Source organism: Schistocerca cancellata, chromosome 2 (assembly GCF_023864275.1).
Source record: "Schistocerca cancellata isolate TAMUIC-IGC-003103 chromosome 2, iqSchCanc2.1, whole genome shotgun sequence".
Taxonomy (NCBI): domain Eukaryota; kingdom Metazoa; phylum Arthropoda; class Insecta; order Orthoptera; family Acrididae; genus Schistocerca; species Schistocerca cancellata.
This window is the reverse complement of record NC_064627.1, coordinates 497,856,112-497,879,043: the sequence shown is the minus strand read 5'-3', so window position 1 is coordinate 497,879,043 and position 22,932 is coordinate 497,856,112. Positions and strand designations below refer to the sequence as shown.

The 22,932-nt window shown below is 40.7% G+C and overlaps 1 protein-coding gene across 1 annotated transcript in view; it reads right to left on the bottom strand.

Moving 5' to 3' along the window:
* Positions 1-22,932, bottom strand: part of LOC126155690 (dynein axonemal heavy chain 8-like) — a 622,476-nt gene that overhangs the window by 115,416 nt on the left and 484,128 nt on the right. The window contains exon 38 of the mRNA XM_049916245.1: positions 5,679-5,865. Within this exon, the coding sequence (XP_049772202.1) occupies positions 5,679-5,865 (187 nt within the window). The remainder of the gene's footprint in view (positions 1-5,678; positions 5,866-22,932) is intronic.

Below are 22,932 nucleotides of genomic sequence, written 5' to 3'. Positions count from 1 at the left end.
AATCAAGTACACAGTTTAGAGAAATAATAAAAAAAAAAAAAAGGTTGAAGTTAGATATAATGAATTTAGTGAAGTGCAGAGGCAGAAAGAACATAACAGGAAAAGGGAAGCAGTGGTTGAGAAAGAGTGAGACAAGATTGTAGCCTATCCCAAATGTTATTGAACTTGTACATTGAGCTAGCAGTAAAGGGAAACAACAAAACATTTGGAGATGGAATTAAAGTTCAGGGAAAAGACATAAAAACTCTGAGGTTTCAATGACATCATAATTCTGTCAGAGACAGCAAAGGTCTTGGAAGATCAGTTGAACGATACTGATAGTTTATTGAAGAGAGATAGTAAGAAGATATTTAACTTACAACAAAAGAAAACAAGGATAGTGGAATGTAATCAAATTAAATCAATTTACACTAAAGGACTTAGCTTAAGAAATAAGACATTGAAAGTAGTAGATGAATGTTGCTATTACAGTACTGGTTAGAAAGGATATTAAATGTAAACTGAAACAGTGAGACAATCATTTCTGAAAAAGAGAAATTTATTAACATTGAATTCTACTGTGCAGAGATGCATCAGACCAGTCTCCTTACTGAAGGCCACAACAAAAAAAACTGTTATGGGTGTATCACAGGTTCTGCATACTGGTAAACTGTCAGGACAGAAAAAAAAAAAAAAAATGTGTAATAGCACAGTGTACAGGCCATTAACATGTAGGGATTGGGGAGTGGGAGGGGGAGGAGGGGGAGAGGAGGAGAGGGGGGGCACTGGGTATGTGGATGCATGCATGCATGCATAGGCATTTGGTCCATTTGGTCAGCACTTTCTAACACTGAGCAAAATGGTGCAATGGCAAATCAATAGACTTGCATATACCTGGGTCCAGTCACCCAAATTTAGGTTTTCAATGGTTTCCCGAAATAAATAAAAGATAAATGTCATAATGGTTCATTTTAAAAGGATACAGCCAATTTCCTTCTCATTTTCGTTATAATGAGCAAACTGCATCTCTCAATACTGCCTAACAACTGGGACAGTATCCAGCATCTGCCATGCTATTCACATTCATTTGCGAAGTATTGAGGTATGACATTCAGTACTCTTGTTGCTTCTTTTCTTTCTTCTCTATCTCCTCTATTAATCTCTACATTAAGGATCCCAGACAATGGAATGGCATTCCAGCAGGAGTTGGACAGTCTTATAAGTTATGCTTTCTATGAATTCTTCACAGGAATTTGACTGACATATGCTTTCATGAGAGTTAAATTTCATCTCAAGTCACTCTGAACTGTTGTGACTGATCTACTGGTGGCTTATTCTGCATAAAATGAGCCAAACAGTCATTTTCAGAAAATCAGGAAAGTGAAAGCACTAACAAAATATAAAATTTAATGATTTGAAACTCACTTTTACTGTATTCAAGATATTTAGTTATGAATTATCAAACAAAAGATTGTAGTTTAATGCAGTCCATGAACACCATGGAAGTTTTTTTACACTGGCTGAACCGATTTGCTTTCTGTGAAATAGGCAATACAACAATAAGCAACTTGCTATGTAACAACAGTCTTTAATATTTTTTTCAGGTAAGCTTTCTTTTGAATTTTTTTCTCTTTTTGAAAGTGACAGGGATTACTGTCACACCCATGACAAAAAAGAAGATAAAGTTTGCTTCTTGTTTCAACAAGTACTTCATAATTTGTAACATTCTAGGAAAGTGAGGTTAAGAAAATATATTAACTCCTAAACCTATTAATTTTTGGGAATAACTGTATTTTATCCAGGAATGTTGTCACAGGTGTGACAGTAATATTTGTCATGGGTGTGACAATAAAATGATGTTAGTCAAGCTACTCCCGGTATTCATGATGTAAAATCTGTTAAAGGCACCAGTAGTGGAAAATAAGAATAGGTTCAGAAGCCATATATGATGATGACTTACTGTAAAGCCTATGAGGAAATTTGAAAATACAAATCCTGATACTCCATTAGGAAAGTCAACATGGCCACGTCACTGATCAGAAACACCACATAATGTGTGTGTATGCAATTACCATGCAAATTTTAAATTTCTAACTGAAAGTATTTCACACGTGATTCCAGATTTTCCCAATTCTACTAAAGAGTTGCTTCAGAAAATTACTTGTGATGTACAAAATGTGGATTTTATGACAGGAAAATGGAGAAAGTATAAGCAGGACCTGTCATTGTGCTTGAATAATGAAAATCAAGATTAAATTCTGTCATGGAAGCAGTGGAATGATTGTGATGGAGTGCCAAAGTTATGGAAAATACACTGAGGCTGAAAACGGTCAATGAAGAGTTAGAGGACCAGATGTCAATGTTTAAAAGGCATTTCTGTATAAGGGAGAAACAAGCCAAATATTTTGGGTCTTGTAAGAAAGAGCTTACAAAGAGTAACATTGCCATGCAAGTTGACTTTGCCGAGAAATTTTCTTTCATGTCGCAGGATGAAATTTAGGCTGCACATTCGAGCCATAAACGAATAACATTATTTAACTGATATGTATGAGATAGTCTAAAGGTTTCTTCTTATGCAACTGCAACTCATCACCTTTCACATGACAAATTTGCAGTTTGGTGTTTTCTTTAAAAAAATAATAGCACATCTAAAACAGCAGAATCCAAATTTACAAAAGTACATATGTTTTCTGACAACTGCAATGCTCAGTTTAAAAATAAATTTACATTGTCCTACCTCAGCCACACCAAAACATGTCTGGACATTTTTGCCTTTTCACACGGCAAAGGGGCTTTTGATGAGAGAGGAATCAGAATTCAGAAATTTGTAATGAATAATGCAAAGAAATTTTCTGGTTATGCTAGTGATAAACTGAATGAAGTATATTTTCTCTTAATTTCAAGCAGTGATGTGGACAAGGTAAAGGAAACAGTCAAGGTTTTGGGAAGATGTAATTCCAATTCCTAAAGTGCAAACTAACCATTATTTTAGAAACTATGACGGTCATTATGTTTAGGCTGCAGAAATATCTGTCAATGAAATGACAAGATATGAAGTCTTTCAGAAGATCCCTAAATGCAAGAAACAGCCAAAATTTTCTGATGTTTACCAGATTCTAAAGAGTTTAATGTTGAAGGTAATCAAGCAACATCAGAAAATAAAGTACAGGCAACCATAAACCTAACTAAGGGAATTCAAGTTGGAACCTTTCTGATCATAGAGCTTCAGAGTGAGAAGGGAAATGCACAGAATTTTGTTGCTGTTTGCCAATCAGAATGTGTGGCCAATGAAATCAAGCTTATGTTTTTAAAACCATGTGAGAAAAAAAAATTGCTTTTGTGCTAATGGAAATGAGATTTCAATTGTTTCTTTACAAAAGAATGTTGTTAAAATTTTGAATCCTCCTGCAATTCAAATGAAAGGAAATCATGCATTTTATTATTTTATTAGAAAGTTATTCAAGTATGTATTTCTGTGTATATTTCTTTGTTTTGTTAAGTGTTCAATCCTTTATTTATTTGAAAAAGACATTGCTTCATTCTCCATAATGTGTAATATGCTGAAGAAATGAGAGGATGTTTCAGTTACAAATGAGTTGTTCCTTAGTTTCTAGTAGTAGTAGTGGTAATAGTAGTAGCTTTATTCATCTGTAGATCTCTTGTTACAAGGCTATAGGGCGTATAAAAGTATTTACAAGTTTAGATCAATTTAAAATAAGCTAATTCGTATGTACATATATTTACAGACTTTTAGTTAGAGACAATCATTATATTTACTCCTGGTATACAACACTATTTTTACAAATAACTTAATAAATAATGTAACGCCACACGGTACACTCATATCTCACTATCAGTCACTGCACACATTATACGTACATTGTGTCATAACACTTCACTCGCTACACACGCGCACACACACACACACACACACACACACACACACACACACACACACAGATACACAGCCACATACACACACACACATATACACACTGGCGGTCTTTGGGCCATTTTCTGTACTGCAACTTCCCATTTGCTATCCTGAAAAACTGAGTCAGCATCCCTCCATAATGATTGAGATGTTGAGCTCAGTGTCATAACACTTCACTCACTACACACACACACACACACACACACACACACACACACACACACACACACACACGTATACACACTGGAGATCTTTGGGCCATTTTCTGTACTGCAACTTCCCATTTGCAATCCTGAAAAACTGAGTCATCATCCCTCCATAATAATTAAGATGTTGAGCTCAGAAAGAGGAAGAGGTGTTAGTATTGTGTTGTGCATAGCTTGGGGGTAAGTATTTCTAGAAAGGAGAAAAGAAGGAAAAAACATAAATTGAAGGTGTATGTTCTCTTAAAGAACAGACCATTTTAAATTAATTTAACACCAACAACACTTTAATCATGCAATGTGATTCTTTGTGCTGCCAAAAATGTAATTTTAATCCATTTTCTATCTTTATTTCTGTGAAATATTGAAAGAAGTTTGTACACGTCACACCCATGACGTTATTATGTCACACCCATGACAACAGAAATTATGCTGTTATTTTGAAAATAATGTTATGTTCTTTCTCATATTTTCATGGCTAATAAACAAAATTATAGTATTATACACTTATTACATTGTTTACATACAACCATTTGATTCACTGCTTATTTCCTGTAAAGGTCAAAGTGTTATGTTGTACTTCTGAATTTTGTCACACCTGTGACACATGGTTTTTGGTTAATATTGATACTTTCATCAACTACAAAAAAAAAAAAAAAAAAAAAAAAAAAATTATATTCAGACTTAGTAAAATAATCAGTTTCCTTTTAAATGATATAAACTGAAGGAGGAAACTTTAAAATGGAATATTTTAAATTATTTTATAGTTAATTTATAGAGTTCACGTGTCAAACCTGTGACTATGGAATCAGTGTGGCTTAGTTCCCATTCTGGAATTACATAACGTAATGTTTCTTACTTGTATTACATTTTATTACATTGTATTATTTTGTATTATAATGAGAGATAGTTCCTAGCCTTTGCATCAAACACTGATCATGTGCAAATCCCGCTGCAGCTCCCATCTTATACTGATGTCAGTTTTATTCACTGTAAAATAGCATCATCTCTATAGTCACAGGGAGCTACATACACGAACTGCAAAATGATTTACATGTATCATGGGTAGCAAACTTCCAAGAGTTAGGTCCTATAGTATTTTTTTCTATTGGTTGTATCTCCTAACTGAAGACAATGTACTGGATTTGTCTCCTAGTAAGTCTTCAATCATTTCACATATCTGGATTGACATTGTATAGGCACAATGACATCATGCATTATGATATATATACTCTGATTTGTAACACAATTTCTAAATTACTAGTAAAATATAATTTGCTTGGCTCATTATTTGGACTTCAGCGATACAGGCGTGAACCATTTATTTATTTATGATGGGAGATGTGTTGACATCAACAAATCAAGATTTCTGTTTATTATGATTCACTGAAAAATTAGTAGTAAATGGTCAGTGGAAAATTAACTGAACTATAAACTTATAATGTTCTAATTTTATGTTCAGAAATTTTAAAAGATGGAAAGTAATATGATGATAATAACTTTGCATGGTGAAATAACTACTAACATGGCCTTTTTAGTATAGGAAAGTTGAAAGAAAGTACCTTGTGGAGGGTCATTTGTAAATTTGATGGAAATTTGTAGCAATGAAATTGGAAAATTAGCATGAACTTCTGTAGTAATCCAACAACGAAAGTTTGGATCACAACTTTCTATTTCTGATAGGTTAACAAACAGCTCTTGCATATAATCTAATCCCAGATGGCAATTCTGAAGAAGAATCCAGCTTCCCTGCAAAAGAAAAAAAAAAAAAAAACAAGCAAAATTTAGTTCAGAATCACAAATGGTTGGGTAAAAAGTAACATGATTCCAGCTGGTAGTAAAAAATAACATTTTTAGAGGTATTCAATAAGAAAATAATTTACTGCTTGAACACTATATGATACTATACTATTTCTAGTGGTCTCTCCCATCAGAATTTCAAGTTTTTGTGGAATTTGTGGGCAGGAGAAAAACAGGAGGAGTGAAGATGTGAGCCAAAAAATAAGATATTTTATTTATCAGCAAAGTCACAGAATAAATTATTTTGTACTTATGTTTATAGAGAGAATATTTCTGATCTCATGTGACAATTTTCATAGGACTTATCCATTATGTATCACCACAGTTTCAACTAAATATTGACATGTTTCTTCCAACAGAGCCATAATTAATTTATTACATTATCAGTGTTGAAATGCAGCAGAATGATGTATAAAACAAGGAAGCATATCCTGTTAACAGGAAATCCATAATATTTCAAAGATTTTACAATTTCTATATGTGCTTCTCATTACACTTATTCCTTAATCGTGATGAACCTACAAATTCAATTTTTTAAATTTTTTATGATATGGGGACAATGTGAAAATTTTTGTTCCAGCAGTGTGTATGTGTTTTATAAACTAGCTTTTTTCCTATAGCTTTGCCCACATATGCTTTCAATATGTAAATTGAACACATTTCCTTCGCCATCTCTCTGTGTCCTCCTCTTCCTCCTTCCATCTCTCCACCTCATCCTCCCACCTCGATTTATCTATCTCCTCCTCTCCACTCTCTCTGACTCTTCATCTCCTCCCACCTCTCTTTGTCTGTTTCCTCCAACTCCTTTTTCTGACTATATCTTCCTCCCCCTTCCTGCTGACCTTATCCTCCTCCCCCTCTCTTTCCATCTCCGCCTATCCCACTTTGTTTTCCACCTGTCCACTACCCCTCTACACCTTCCACCTGCCTCATGCAGCTCCCGCTCCCCTCCTCTATCAATCTCAACCTGCTGAAGCCATGTTCATTGGAATGTGTAGCCCTGCAAGACAATTAAATAAAATGGGCCAATACTACTCCCACAACATGCCTGTCATGAATGGCAGACTACACATCAGGGGCATGCAATCATTCATTTGCCCCTGACGTATGGGGCACCACACAAAGGAGGTCAATAAAGCAGGCCGATACTGCTCCAAGACAATACATCTGTCATGCAAGGCAGCCTAAACGTTGTGGTCCAGAAAACTGTTTCTTGCCCATTAGATGTAGGTTGCCCTGAAAAGCAGGTTGATCTGGCAGGCCAATAATGTTCACACACAACATGCCTGTCGTGTAAGCATCCTTTAAGCCAGAGGCTGGAAAAAATGTGTTTCGGTTTGTATCTCCGCTCCTATTGGAGCTGGTACTCATGAAGCCTGCTATTTCTGTGCCAAATTTGGTTGAAACGGATCCAGAGGTTTGGGAATAGATCCTGGACATATGTACGTATGTACACGGATGCAGTTGTCCTTACTTGTGGGTTTTATAAAACCTGCAGTGCCTTCAAGTATCATACACAAATTATTAGTCCTACAGAAAGATCAGCAGAACCTTTTGGAGGAAATTTAATGTATTTAAATTGGGACACGTTTTCCCTAGAGGACATAGTTTTCAAATTGTCCAACAAAAATCGTAAAAAAGTGGCCCTAAAATGCATGTTTCTTGAATAATTTGTAAACTACATTAAATTTACTACAAAAAGGTCATGAGCATTTTTTTCTATAGGACTAATAGTTTGAAAAGTAGCGATGAGACAATATAAAAATTTCACTTCCCCAAGGTAGAGAGGGGCAGCATCATTTTAAGTGATGGCTGATGTAGACAGCCACCAAAGCATGAGGATAAGCCTTCAATCCAGCATTTACTGGTCAAGGCACTTTCAGTTTTTACTGTGTGAGCCGTAGGGCTACTTAGAAATATTTTTCGGATAAGTGCAAGGTACCACCCCTAAGTGCCATATGTCTTGCACAACAGACCCTTTAATGTTCACAACTTCTTACTAACTTGTCAAGTTCGCTTTTAGCTTGGTGGGGACAGGTATACATGCATTAAGGCAGCATAGTATTACCGTATTTACTCGAATCTAAGCCGCACCTGAAAATTGAGACTCGAAATCAAGGAAAAAAATTTTCCCGAATCTAAGCCGCACCTTAAGTTTGAGACTCGAAATTCAAGAGGTGAGAAAAGTTTTAGGCCACACCTCCAAATCGAAACAAAGTTGGTCCATTGTAATATGAGACACAATTTAGGTCGAATAAATGACGATACAGCTACAGTAGTTTGGTTCGAGTCGTAAGCTTAGCAGTTAAGCTGCACCAGGTAGCCATTGCTAGGCGTCAGTCGCTCCGTCCGTATTTATACGGGTACCCTTCTTTTTTCACGTGCTTCGTCTGGTTTGAATTGACTGCTTATTTTTCCTTGATCTGATAAGTGCCGTTCTCTTTGTTATAGGTGTTTACGTCACTCTAAGCTGAAAATGCATTACTGTACTGTCATGCATTGTTTGTCGCATTCTGATAATGAGTGTTTACGACTTGTCACCGTTCGCGGCATGGCTTGCTTTTGTGCGCGCTACCGCCGCTTAGGCGCTTACAATTAAAAAAAAAAGAGAGAGAGGAATCGTCTCATTATCGAAACAATGACAAGAGACTGCTATTTGTTGTTACTTACACTGCTGCTTTCTTTGGTAATGGTCAACAAGAACCAAATAATAGGCTGCGTATGATAGAAGATGTTCTGAACGAGAGTTTAGCAAAAATTTTTCTGTTTGAACATCTTTGCAGACGCTTCTATAGTACATTATATTCTGCACAGAAATTAGTCATCTTAGATTTAAAAATCTAGTCAATTGCCGTGCTTCAATTCTGACTGTATCACTATTAGGCATAAGAATAATACGAATAAAAACATTACATGATATGTAATATGTATATTCTTCCTCGTTTGTTGTTGCCTCACTCTAGTTTCGTATTTTATTAGGCAGACAGGATTTAAATGAGATAGCAGCAAATACGAAAGAATGCATGGTAAAATGTTTATATTCGTATTATTCTTATGGTGAAGAGAATACTGCGTGTGATTCACAATTCATAAAAGTTCCTATTAGCAACCATCTCTTCTGACAGGTAGGAAAAAATTCAGAACGTAGAGTTGGCCATATTGACAAACATCCCAAACAGTCTTGCCAGTCGGATTTTCGTAGTACATAGAAATGCTGCTACAGTCGAAGATGAACAATACGGAATTTGTATTTACTTCGTCGGATAATGTACGAAAATGCAGTGGTTCGAAATTCGGGGCGGAGAAAAAAGCTCGACTTACACCTTTTTTTAATTCTTTTTACTGATGCAGATGCCCGTGTAGCGCTACACATATTCGAAGGCAGAAGTTAGTTGTGGCGGCACCTACCAACATTTTTCAGAACTTCTACTTACTTTGCACTCGATTCTAAGCCGCAGGCGGTTTTTTGGATTACAGCAAACGGAAAAAAAGTGCGGCTTAGATTCGAGTAAATACGGTAGCCATCAGTGGAAGGGTATTGTTATAAATTTTAAATCTTTTTAATTTAAATGAAATCAAAATATCCTCAGGACATGTAAAAATAAATTATTATTTGAAATTAAATGTTTTTAAAATAGCATGAAGTGTTCTTACATTTCAAGGGGATATTTTAAAATTGGAATTATTTTTCTTGACATTGTCTGTATCTTTTTCAGTTCTCATCCAGAGATGCAACTGTGGGACTAGCTCATCTCTGCAAAAAGTGTTTTTTGAAAAGGTTGCAGGTTGGATAAAACCCATCAGTAGGGGCAGCTGAATCACCCTTTATATGCAACAGAAAAATAAATTAGACTTAGGCACAGTTGTGTTTCATGTCAGTATACCTTGAGCAATGATTTTCCAATGAGTACATTCTAGCCCTGAGTGTCTTTCTGGAATATCTAAAAGATACCCATCTAAATTTGCCTTAAAAAACACCCGGTGTGTGTGTGCGTTCACTTTTTTTCTTGCAGTTGGTCCAGAAGACTTGCATAGTACTCTCCAGTAACTGTTTTATACCTTGCAGAGCAGTCATGAAGATGGAACCTCTCTGAATTACAGAATCACACTGGCTACAGACTGTTAAGCAGATAAAAGTTACTTACTTTGCCTTCATTCATGCAGACTAACTAGCCTTTATCACTTGTTTTGATTGCTGTTTCTTTGCTGGCAGAAGTGGTGACCATACACTCTCCCACAATGGAGCAAGTAATTAGATGGCTTCTTTTTAAAATGGTTTAATATTGTTAAAACATTAATTTTCACATTTGTCTTTGGTCAACATTTGACAGTTTTGACATCCTTTTTGTACAAAGCTTCCTCACAGTTAATTATTAATGTAAAATTTTCATTCCAGTATGGCTATGGCATTAACTACGTCACACACCTTTCCTTGATGATCATCCAAAAGCATATATTCATATGTGGTTACCATTTTGAGACATTTAGTTGAATGGACTCCTTAAAAAGCCTTCATTAACTTTGCATGAATTAAATGATAATTAATACAAAACAGTTTTCTGTTTTGAACTTAATTCATTCATAAAAGTACGGTTATTTGTAACTGTGGATAACGTTGCCCCAAGAGGCTTGAAAAGACAATCACATTTTTGTGAAATCACATTTTACAAACCAAGTTAAAGACTACAACCACTATCCATCTGCAAACACATACAGTGACCACAACTTGGTCCTCATGGCAATTTCATTCCGATTCAGATGTCTGAAGAAAAAGACAGCAAAACAGAAATGGGTAATAGAAAATTTGAAAACTGAGGGACTGGTAAGGCATCATGTACAGGAAACAAACAACCTACCTAAAATTTTTTAACACTGAAGAGGGAAATAAGACTGGGAAAAAATTAAATATGAGACATACAAATCAGCAGAAAAGCTAGAGAGAAAAAGTAAACCTTAAAACAAAAGGAAATGAGTAACAGCAATGTTATTCAGTTTATAAAAAAAGAAGACAATGTAAAAACGTAACTGGTGAATAAAGAAAAGCTGAATACAGAAGACTGAGGAACTTAGTCAATAGAAAGCTAGAAATGCAAAAGGAAATTTTCTTGAGGAAGTGTGCAGAGAAGTATAAGAAAACATTTGAAACAGACTAACTGATTCAGCCTACAGTACAGCAAACAAATTTTTTACAAACACAAACAAGAATCTCGAGTACAGTAGAAGACAGAGGGAAAAATATTGTTTGGTGAAGTAGATAACATGCTACAAGAATTTGATAAAGTTCTTAAAGATCTACAGGAGACCAAGCAATGTGCATTGATGATGTGGCATAGAGCACCATAAATATCGATATTTGTTCAGTGCGTAAGTGTGCTATCTTTGAGGGGAGGGCTTTGGGCAGGATGTTGGACGCTAACGGCAGTTAGCCTCCGGACTTGGTTGGTTGGTTTAAAGATTAAAGGGACCAAACTGCAAAGGTCATCGGTCCCTTGTTTCATAAAAACACAGAGCACAGTGAAACCATCCACCAGTCAGGCGAAGCACTAAAATAAAAATTCCGGGGGAAGAAAAGCCCCATGGTCAAAGGTAAGACAACACAGAAAACGGAGCACAGCAACAAAAACAACATAGAGAAAAAAGGCAGAAGGAATTAAAACTGCACAGCAGAGGACTGTGGCTGGCTGATCACGAAAATATATCTGTGTAGAAGCTAAGTGTGAATAAATCAGAATCTGAGAGAATTCTAGTTGTTTACCTACAACTATTCCATATTCCCTCACTGGTGACCCCGTTTTTTGTGTAATATGCGTCCGAGTTACCGCCCAAAGGTTATTTACGTGCCTACCACGACGGGTTTCTCCGCGATCGCGAGGGCCTTTGTTCAGCTCCAGACAATGGCCTTTCAGCACTCAACGCCGCCCGGATTTCAGCAACACCTCTCCAGCACTCCTGCCGTCATAGTGGACATGCCGCAAGAATCTTCAGAATCCTTCAGCCAGAACATGCGGTGGAATTCATCGGTTTCTTCCAACCGCCAACGGTCGTGGACTCTGGCTTTGTTAGCCTAGACCTCTCCACGTGTTCTCTACAGAGTGTTGGTCGGAACATTCCTACTCCTGTGTCGAATGCACAATTCAATACAGTTCGTGGCATCGAGTGAGGTTTTGCTACTTTGGAAAATCCAGTAGTAAATTCAAACTCAAATCAGTTCCCGCCACGTGTGTATCCTTCCGCGCCGGCTAGTCAACAGGTGTTCAATGCTCACCAAACAGCAAATATCACACCGAGTGTGCATCCTAGTGGACGTGTGTGGGATCCTTGTGTTGCTTCTAATCAAATCAACAATTCTGTGCTGGACAGTAATTACTCTGACATGTACAACCAGCCCCACCACTCACAGTCGAGCGAATACTGTGTGCATAACGGACATTCACCGGCGCACTTAAGTATTTGTGGCTTCTCTCCGAGCTACCACGTCAATGAGAATGCACATTTTGACTATGATCCTCACACTGTTTGAGCATCCGTCACTTCTCAGCCCCCCCCCCCCCCCCCCACCAGCGTCAAGTGAATTTCGCGATTCCCGCATTACGGGACGCCAATATTTCGGACTCGCTATCTTCTGCATGCTCTACTTCCGTCCGAAGTAATAGGCGCACCTCCGCAGTGACTGCAGTGCTGAATCTGCCGAAACTACCAGACTTCAAACCCACTCACCCGGAGTTCTGGTTTAACCTGGTTGAGCAAATATTCAATGTCTGTGCTTTGGATGACGATGCACGCTTCACCTGCCTCATGAACCATCTTCCCGACCGCGTCGATTTAATTTACGATCTGGTCAAAGCACCCCCCTTAGCAGGGAAGTATGCTGTGGCGAAACAGAGGATACTGGAGCGCGTCTCTAAAACCAGGAGAGAAAATGTGCGACAGCTCATCTACGAAGAGCGTCTCGGCGACAGGTTTCCGTCCCAGCTGTGGCGGTGCATCCGTCTTCTCATCGATGAGCAAGTTATGACTGATGACATACTCGCAGAAATCTGGACTGAAAAGCTGCCTTTGCCTGTCCAGACTGCAATCTCTGCGTATGAAGATAGGCCAGTAAATGAACGTTTACGCGCCGCCGACAGAGCATACTCCGCCAGGCAACGTGAGCTCCGTGCACTGCATTCTGGACGTGACCGCACTAAGATGCTTTCTGACACCACGCCCTTGTCTGGTGCTGCTAATAACAAGTTCGTTAAACTAGCCGCCCTGCCTGCACCTTCAACACCCCGCAACAACAGTGCATCGGCCTCTGTGGAAGACTCTGGGGCACGTACTGCATCACCTAGCAATTACCCACAGGAGCACAGGCCCACCCAACCTTACTGTTTCTTCCTCGTGAGATTCGGGAAGCAAGCTCGCAAATGCCAGTCACCGTGTTCTTACCCAAACTCCAACCGCAGGTAGGCTACGGTGCCACCTCCTGCGACGTAAACAACGGGCACCATCCCACGTTGCACTCCGTTTCGGACAACAACAGTAAGTGTGGTCGAGTCTATGTTCGCGATTTACGATCAGGTGTATGTTTTCTGGTAGACACTGGCGCAGATGTCTCTTTGCTGCTGGTTCGCCTAGCAACCAATAAATTGCAACCACACAAAACAGTACTTCGTGCAGTGAACTTGTCTCCCATACAGTGTTCACGTTCCACTTTGTATACAGTGAAACTTTCGCCCGAGTGCAAGCTGGAGTGGACGTTTCTAGTGTCAACAATTGAAGAACCTATTCTCGGAATTGATTTCCTCAAGCATTATCAGTTGTCACTAGATTTTGTGAAAAATACTGTGTTTTACCCCCCCCCCCCCCCTTAACAAACATATTCCTTTCGCTCCGCCGAGTGACAGTTCGGCTAACACCAAACATGGGTGCTGTGCTAAGAAGTGTGTAAACCTATCCTTGAAGCTGCAATCTTGGACAAACAAGTGGCTAGTGGAGTGCGCCAAGTCTTCGAAGTTGCGGATGGAACGTACGGAAATGTTGCTGCATCTCCGCAACATACACCACGAGTTGGCCTCCACACAACAACGCCTCGCGGCACTACAAGCAGACGACTCGTTGGCTACAGACAAGGTCAGTCCATGCCAATCTGGTGTTCCCGTGCCCGCGCACGTTAACGACAATGTTGTGAACTCTGTAGACTGCGTCAGCACCCCCTTTTGCAATGATAGTGTATGCCCGAGTGCTCATGCTCCTTGCGTTCCGAATGGACAATTAACTTGCCAAGTTCGTAGCAATGAACTACGGTCATCTGCTGTTCGGCCACGCCCACTCGTGCCTACAGCGCTCGTAGCAGCACGGCCCGCTACCAAGAACCAGTGTACCAACCTCGCCCATGTTAACACGCGTGTGGGCTTTACGCAGCCTGCGAGCGGTTGGCACACCTGTACTTCCGTGCCCTCAGCGCCACAGCTTTACCCGTCCGCGACTGCCTGCTCCACTTCACGGACATCGGACTGTCATGCCGCGCCACGTATTGCAGTGGTCACTAATGGCACAGTTCATCGGTTACGTCTAACCGATCGGCCGCCCATATCGCAACGCCCACGCCGCCTCAAGCTGGAATTTATGAAAATTGCAAAAGAACAATTGGATGATCTATTACAAAAGGGAATAATTGAACCTTCTTCCGGTTGCTGGGCTAGTCCTATCCTGTTTGACCAAAAGAAAGAGAGACTATAGGCGTTTAAATGCCCGCACCATCATTGATAAATATCCGGTCCCACACATTGCAGACTTCAATCATGTGCTTGCAGGTGCAAAGTACTTCTCTGTTTTGGACTGTAAGCACGCATTTCATCAGATTCCTATGGCTCCGGAGGATATTGAAAAGACTGCCATAACCACTCCCTTCGGGCTGTTCCAATACAAATTTATGCCGTTTGGGTTGAAAAACGCCCCCCAAACGTGGCAGCGTTTCATCAATCAAACTTTATCCCATCTAGACTTTTGTTTCGTATACATGGACGACATTTTGGTTTTTGCTTCTACTTTGGAACTGAGTGAGGAGCGTGTTCAAGTCGTGACAGATATTTTAGCAGCTGCTGGTATTGAACTGAACAATAAAAAGACTCAATTGCACCAGTCATCCGTCACATTCCTAAGTTGTGTCATCGGACGGTCTGACAGCACCGCAGGACAAGATCAAGCCTGTTCTCGAGATGCTATGCCCTCAGACCTATAGGGAATTACGCAGGTTCATCGGAACAGTTAATTATTGCCGAAAACATTTGCCAGCTGCTTCTGTGGTGCAGGCTCCTCTCACAGATGCTCTCGCTGGCCCACAAACTTCTGGCACCTGCCAGGTACCATGGACACCAGACATGGACAAGGCATTTAACGAACTCAAACAGCTGTTGGCCTCCGCTGTCACTATTGCTCACCCACGTGCGGACGCCAGTACTGACGCTAGTGACAATGCTATCGGTGCAGTACTGAGTCAGACATACAACGATGTTACGACCCTCCTGCAGTTTTTCTCAAAAAAGCTAAACAACGCGCAGAAGAAATACTCAGCATTCGACAGAGAATTACTTGCAGTTTACGAGGCCATAAGACACTTCAGAACTGATGTTGAGGGACGAGATTTCTATGTGCTCACTGATCACAAGCCGTTGGTTCCTGCCATAAAAAATCCTGTGGCTGATCCACCCCACGATGCTTTCGTCACATCGATTACATCTTGCAATTTACAAATGACATTCGCTACATCTGAGGAGTGGACAATGTGGTTGCTGATTTTCTCTTGTGTGTTGGTGCTGTCACAACCTTAATTGATCTAACGGACCTACCTCGGTTGCAATCGGCAGACCCCGATACCATGCAGTTAATTTCGGACCACAGCTTCTCTCTCCAACCGGTACGCTCTACTTTCCCTGGCATATCTGACTTGTGGTGTGATGAATCGACTGGTATGTTGCGGCCATTCATTCCTAAGCCCCTTCAACTCCAGGTCTTTGACAAACTACACACATTAGCACACCCCGGTGTCAAACCTTCCACCTGTCTGGTAGCTGAACGGTTTGTCTGGAGAGACATGCACTGCGACTGTCAGTCTTGGGCAAGGGCATGCACGTTGTGTCAACAGAACAAAGTTTCCAGGCACACTTCCCCACCCCTTGGCTGTTGTGCCCAACCGCCAGGCCGGTTTCACCATGTTCATGTCGACCTCGTAGGCCCTTTGCCCCCCTCCGAGGGTTTCCGTTATTTGTTTACAGCTATTGACAGGATGACTCGGTGGGCTGAGATTGTGCCTATTCCGAACATTACCTCTGAGACAGCAAGTCGAGCATTCTTAGATTCGTGGATCTCTAGATTTGGCTCACCTGTTTACCTCACCACTGACCAGGGGCGAAAATTCGAGTCTTCAGTTTTCTCTGACCTATGTATAAAGTGTGTGGTATTGTCAAAATTCATACTTCTGCATACCACCCCCAAAGCAATGGGCTTGTTGAGCGATGGCATCGCACCTTAAAGTCTGCCCTGCGTTGCCATGACTCACTAAGGACAGAAGCACTGCCCTTCGTGCTTCTTGGCCTTTGTGCGACTTTCAAGGAAGACCTCAAGGGTTCCGTAGCCGAGTTTGTGTATGGCCAACCTCTGGTTTTGCCTGGAGAATTAGTCACTCCCACCCCACTTCCACGGCCCTCTGAACTCCCTTCACTTCTCGAGCAGGTGCGCTTGCACTGCAGAAAATTCAGCCGCCACCTCCGGCTGCTCATACACCTCCACGCGTGTACATACCGCGCACGCTAGACTCTTGTGAGTACGTGTTTCTCAGAGATGACTCAGTCAAAGCCCCACTTCAGTCGCCCTACAAAGGTCCTTACAAGGTCGTCAAATGCTCTGAGAATAACATGGATCTCCTCATAAAAGACTCTGTAACCATGGTCTCACTCAACCGAGTGAAACCAGCTTTCATTGAGCCTCAGGTGAACCTCCCTGATTCTGCCCCTATTTCTCCCACTCCTGCTTCGAGCGGCCATCCATCTTCCTATACCATGGATTCGGGTATTGATTCTCCACAGCGTGCTTCTCTGCCGAGCACTGCTCCTTCTCCGCGTTCATCTAATTCGAGTGGCCAATCTTTTCGGGGCTTCACTCCTCACAGCTCTCGCAGACGAACTGCCAACCACTCGGATTCTACCATTGTGTTACCATCTTCGTGTGACAGCTCTTTGTCATGCCGTTCAAGCCATGCTGGCTCCTCGTTGCCTTCGGTCACGCTTCTTCGTCTGTCAGCTGATCGCCCAAGGTTGTCTCCTGCGCAGTCCAGTGCACCTGCCACCCCCCTCTTAGCAGATGCTTCCCCCTGCCATGGCTTTCCCACACCTCCCTGCCTCCCTACCATTGCTCATACAGGTGACACCTAAGAATTCACAACACATGTACACCCTGATGACATACATAAATTATCTGTTGTCGTAGATGGCGATACGGCATATGTGGTACTCGCGTGTGACAATGTTGAGGGAGGAAGTGCAGAATCTCGTGTGGTGCGCCGCTTTAAATTGAGCAGAAGTGCTGCGTGTGGCAATTTGCGTGCCTTTGATAGGCCTTCTGGCAAGGTGATTCTCCACCTGCCGGCTGACGAAGTGCTACACCTCCACTCCAGGACGGGACGTCGTCTTCAGCCGCCGGCGTCGCTTGCTGACTTCGCTGGCGACGTACTGGGTTTCACCCCCCGGTCTCCTACCAGTCGACCACTTCCGCCTGACGCAGAAGAACTGTACGTTACCTTCCTAACTTATCACCCCCCCCCCCCATTCACAGGGACGTACTCCATACTGTGCGGGGGGGTGGTGGTGGTGGTGGTGGTGGTGTGGTGGTGTGTTGGGGCTTATGGGCACTCAACATCGAGGTCATCAGCGCCCTGACACACATTAAAAGGAACGAATGTGGACAGACCTAAGAAAACTAAAGCACACACTCAAAGAAAGCAAGAAAAGAAGGAAAATGCTACATAAGAAAGTAAAACCTAAGGAAAGGGAAAACGTAGCAACAAGAATGTCACAGGAAATTGTTATTGGCTGGCCACATATATAAAATATGGGTGAGCTTGTCACACAGTGAGCAAATTAAAATCCTCTCCCTAAAATCTTTGTAAAAACATTTGACAGGGCACAGAACTTTAAAACTTTAACCACATTCGTCCGAGTGTTGCCTAAAAGAGATGGCAGGTCCGCTGGCAAGTCAGCTGCGACCCGTTGGTCAGAAAATAAAATGCAATCCAATAAAATGTGGCGCACAGTGACCTGGACGCCGCAAGTACCACACATTGGAGGGTCCTCTCACCGGAGCAGGAAGCCATGCGTCATAGGGCTGTGGCTTATTTGAAGCCAAGTGAGGAGAACCTCGTCCCGTCGATGGGGATGAAAGGAAGTACACCACACACGCATTGTGGGCTTGACTATATGTGGCGTAGAGCGCCATAAATATCGATATTTGTTCAGTGTGTAAGTGTGCTATCTTTGAGAGAAGGGCTTTGGGCAGGATGTTGGACGCTAACGGCAGTTAGCCTCCAGACTTGTATCTGTGTAGAAGCTAAGTGTGAATAGATCTGTATGTGAGAGAATTCTAGTTGTTTACCTACAACTATTCCATATTCCCTCAATGACATTCTTGCAGAACTAATCAAGAATGCTGGTGACAGCATGAAATAATGCTGCTGAAACTATTAGGTCCATCTATAACACAGGAGAGATACCAACTAATTTCCAGAAATGCATCATAGTTGCCATAGCAAAGAAGATGGCAGCTACAAAATGTCAACAGTATCAAATCTCAGGCAAGTTTCACATGCATTAAAAATTCTCAGGAAGATAATTCTGAGCAGGATTGAAGAGTAGGTAGAGGATATGCTGAGTGAAAATTATTTTGATTCAGGATAGGAATAGGAATAAGAGAGGTGATTCTGACACTGTACAGCAAATAAAGAAACATTAACCAACTTATATTGCCTTTGTAGACCTGGAAAAGGAATTTGATAATGCAAGATACTTTCAGAGTGCTGAAGAAAGTAGGTTTATAATACAAAGATATACAGACATTACTCAGCTTCTATAAGAACAAAGTGGCTGTAATTAGGCATTTTCATCAGGAACAAGAAGCAAAAATTAGAAAAGGGATGAGACAAGGATGTACTCTCCCTCATATATTCAATGCTTACTGTCAGGAAGCTATAGACCAAGTTTGTGAAACTACTGAAGTGGGAATCAAAATGCACAGGGAGAAGATAAGACATGATGCATAACACAACTGATGCTGCTGTGATCACAGAGTTGAAAGAAGGTCTAGAGAAGATTCTCAGCACAATGGAAAGGGTTTTCTGTAATCAGTATGGTATGAAAATAAACAGGAAAAAGAGAAAATTGATGGTTTGCAGTACTGAAGAATAATACAAACCTTTAAGAATAAGAATTGGAAAAGAGGAGTTGGAAGTGATGGAGCAATTTTCCTGTTTGGGAAGCAAGATGATAAGGGATGGTAAAAGATGCAAAGAAATTATGAGCAGACCAAAACTGTATTTAATTTGAGAAAGAACTTACTCACCAGTAAGAGCTTAAGTCTGGAAATAAGGAAATAGAAAATAATTTTTCTGGAGTGTGGTCCTATATGGATGTGAAATAGGAAAACAAGAGAGAGGACAGCTAAAATCAATGGAGATCTGATGCTACAGAAGGATCAGCTAGAGAGATAGAGTTCCAACAAAGAGATGCTGGGAAGAGTACAGGAAACCAGATCTCTATTAAGGCATACCTGAAAGATGAACTTGAAGGACATGTTTTAAGACACAATAACATCATTGGAAAAGTAGTAGATGGGGCTACTGAGGGAAGGAATTAGTACGGACATCCAAGGTTCTCATAGATGCACCAAATTGTTAATGATGTGGGATGCACTACATATGAGGAAATGAAGAGGAAGCCAGACAGAAAAGGGGAATGGTATAATGTCGCAACTCAGAGTTGAACACTGCAGAAGAAGATACAAGGCAACTGGTTTCAACTGCTATATGCAATAATCTTTAGGCTCCCTTAATAGGAGTGCATATAGTGGTTCAATCTGAAATGCTACGCAGACAGTCTGTGGCGCTCCAGACATCATCACATTGTCCACTTTGATACTTGGTTTGCTTCTAAACAGCCCATTTCCTGACTCAAGTATGTAACATGGCCAAGTGACCCTGCACAATTCATTTGGGGCACTGAGATTCTCCATGGGAGTATGGGCATCCTTAACTCATCGAGACCTCACTGATATGACAGTTGTGGGATTCTAACCCTTGTCAGCAGTAATATCAGGGAATGATAAACCTGTCTAAGTAGGTTACAATCCTGCAGCTGTTAAATTTTGATACATGCTTAGACATTTCTCCTTCTTACACAAAGCATAATGAGAGCTTCTCACACATAATCAACATTCAAAAGTGACTTTGCTTAGAAACCCACTGATTAATGTCCCATTATTCAGAGTGTCCCACTTATCTTGACTAGCCCAATAATTTTTCATCAAGAAGCAAAATTAAAATAGTATGTAGCAAATGTCATTTAGCTACCAGAGGGATGTTAATTAACATGTTTGCCTTTCTTGTAGCTTTGTACATTATGAAGATAATGAACCATTCACATATGTCATTTAGCTACCAGAGGGATGTTAATTAACATGTTTGCCTTTCTTGTAGCTTTGTACATTATGAAGATAATGAACCATTCACATAAATATAACATTATCAAAATTGTAACACAAATTTTTATTTGGCTCTCTTGTACTAGCACACAGTGCAGGTACCCAGGGTAATGTAACTCATCCACTTGCTGGAGCTAAAAGTAAACAAATGGAAATGCAAGGAACATGCACACTGTTCATTCAGTCACCTGTCTTCAATTGAAGATTTGTGTGGATAAAATGTATACCAACAATGAGAATGTAGAAATGCTACTCATCATCTATAGAGAATGTAAGTTAGTAGAACAGTAACTGCAGTAATATTTTCTCATTTGCAAAGCAGGTAGATGTAGTACAGTACTGTAGTACTTTTATATACTCTGTTGTATACATAGGGCAGTTCTTGATTAAAAACTTCATCATTGCCTTTCTTTTGTTGTGGCTGAAAGTGAGCGCATGTTATGCAGTTAGAGAAACTTCACGGAGAGAAATATCCTTACAAGAACTCGTCTTTCCAACAGATTTTTTCGCATCTTGTGACACTTCAGGGTCTTTGATGGAGACAAAAAGAGGTAGAACATTCAAAGGCGCTCAAGGTGGGGATCATGGACAGTGATACACTGGTCCATGTGTTGGATGAAAGAATTCATTGCTGCCTCCAGTGTTGCCTGCTAAAGTGTATTACAAGCAAGTACAAATATGGGCAGCCACTGTGGACAGCACATCTGCAGTGATGAGAACTACCTTGACCAGTATGCTGAAGGTCTTATGAGGATGAGGGCACTATCCCCTAAACCTAGTACACAAAGAGATTTCCTATGTCATATCCTCACATAGCCCTAATCCTCCTACCAACCCCAGTTAGCTATAAAGGAGCACCACCCTCATCACCCAATGTCAAACTGGTCTTGAGCAACTGAATCCTATCCTTCACCAAGGCTTCGATTATCCATCACCATGTCTGGAAATGAGGAACATCCTACCTAACAACCTTCCCACTCCTCCTAAAGTGGTATTCCGTCACTCACACAACCTACACAGTGCATCACACGACTAGCACATGAACCTGCCACCCCCCCCCCCCCCCCCCATTCCTAGCCAGCAAATCAGCAGTATCCCTCCAAGTCGCTAACTACGCACCTGGAGCCCTCTTTCTGCCTCCCACTTCTCTCCCTCTATTTACACTACCCAACACAACCCACATCCTACCCTAGACCACCTGCTAAAATGCAATCCTGGCAGACTGTCCAGCCGACAGCACATATCAAAACACACATCCAAGCATTTGTATTAGTGATATTATGTATGAAGTATTACTGCATGGGACTGGGTGAGGTGGCCCAGTGGTTAGCACACTGGACTTGCATTCGGGAGGATGACAGTTCAAACCCGCATCCAGCCATTCTGATTTAGGTTTTTCTGTGACTTTCCTAAATTGCATTAGATAAATGCAGGGGTGGTCCTGTGGAAGGGCATGGCTGACTTCCTTCCCTAATCCAATGGGATTGATGGCCTTGCTATTTGGTCCCCTCCCCCAAATCAACTGACCGACCAACTACATGGGAAAGTGGTTGAGAAGGGATAATATTTAACACAACATTGCTGCAATGTCTAACCATTTGGAAAAGAGAGGAAAAATCACCACCATTATACTGCCCACATAATACATATATTGTAAGCTCCTCCTCCATTTCCAAAATATGACAGTTCATTTAACCCTAGACAATAAAGGGGGAAATATTACATTACAGTAATCATTTCAGCAGATACATGAATTTCAGCTATATCCACAAAGGTTCTTGCAGTAGCTGCACTGTCTTGTTTCAAGTCTTTCATATCTTAAATGATCTAGGAATTATGCTACTGAATACAAGCAATGATCCAATAAGAATGCCCTTAGGGTTTTATAAAAGAGTAAGAATGATGATATGTCTTTTACTTTACACGGAAGACTATTGTAAATTTGTATAGTGCTGTTTACTCTGCAGGTTTTATAGGCTGATGTCCTTATTGACTTGACATGAAACTTTTCATTTTGTCTTGTATCATGTTCATGGATATTAAAATTTTCATTTTCTAGTATGATAAAAAAATTATTATTATTATTATTATTATTACGTTAAATATATTTCAATTCTATCAATTTAAATCTGTATTTCATACTAGCATGTCGTGTTTCCAGTCTGGCACAGCTTTGCCACAGGAGACACGAAAGCGGTCGAAGACGTCCGTCTTCTGGTCGGCTCCTGATCGTTGTCAGAAGGAGGCTAGGTTTTGATTACGCAAAGACTTCTATTATTTGGAAAAGAA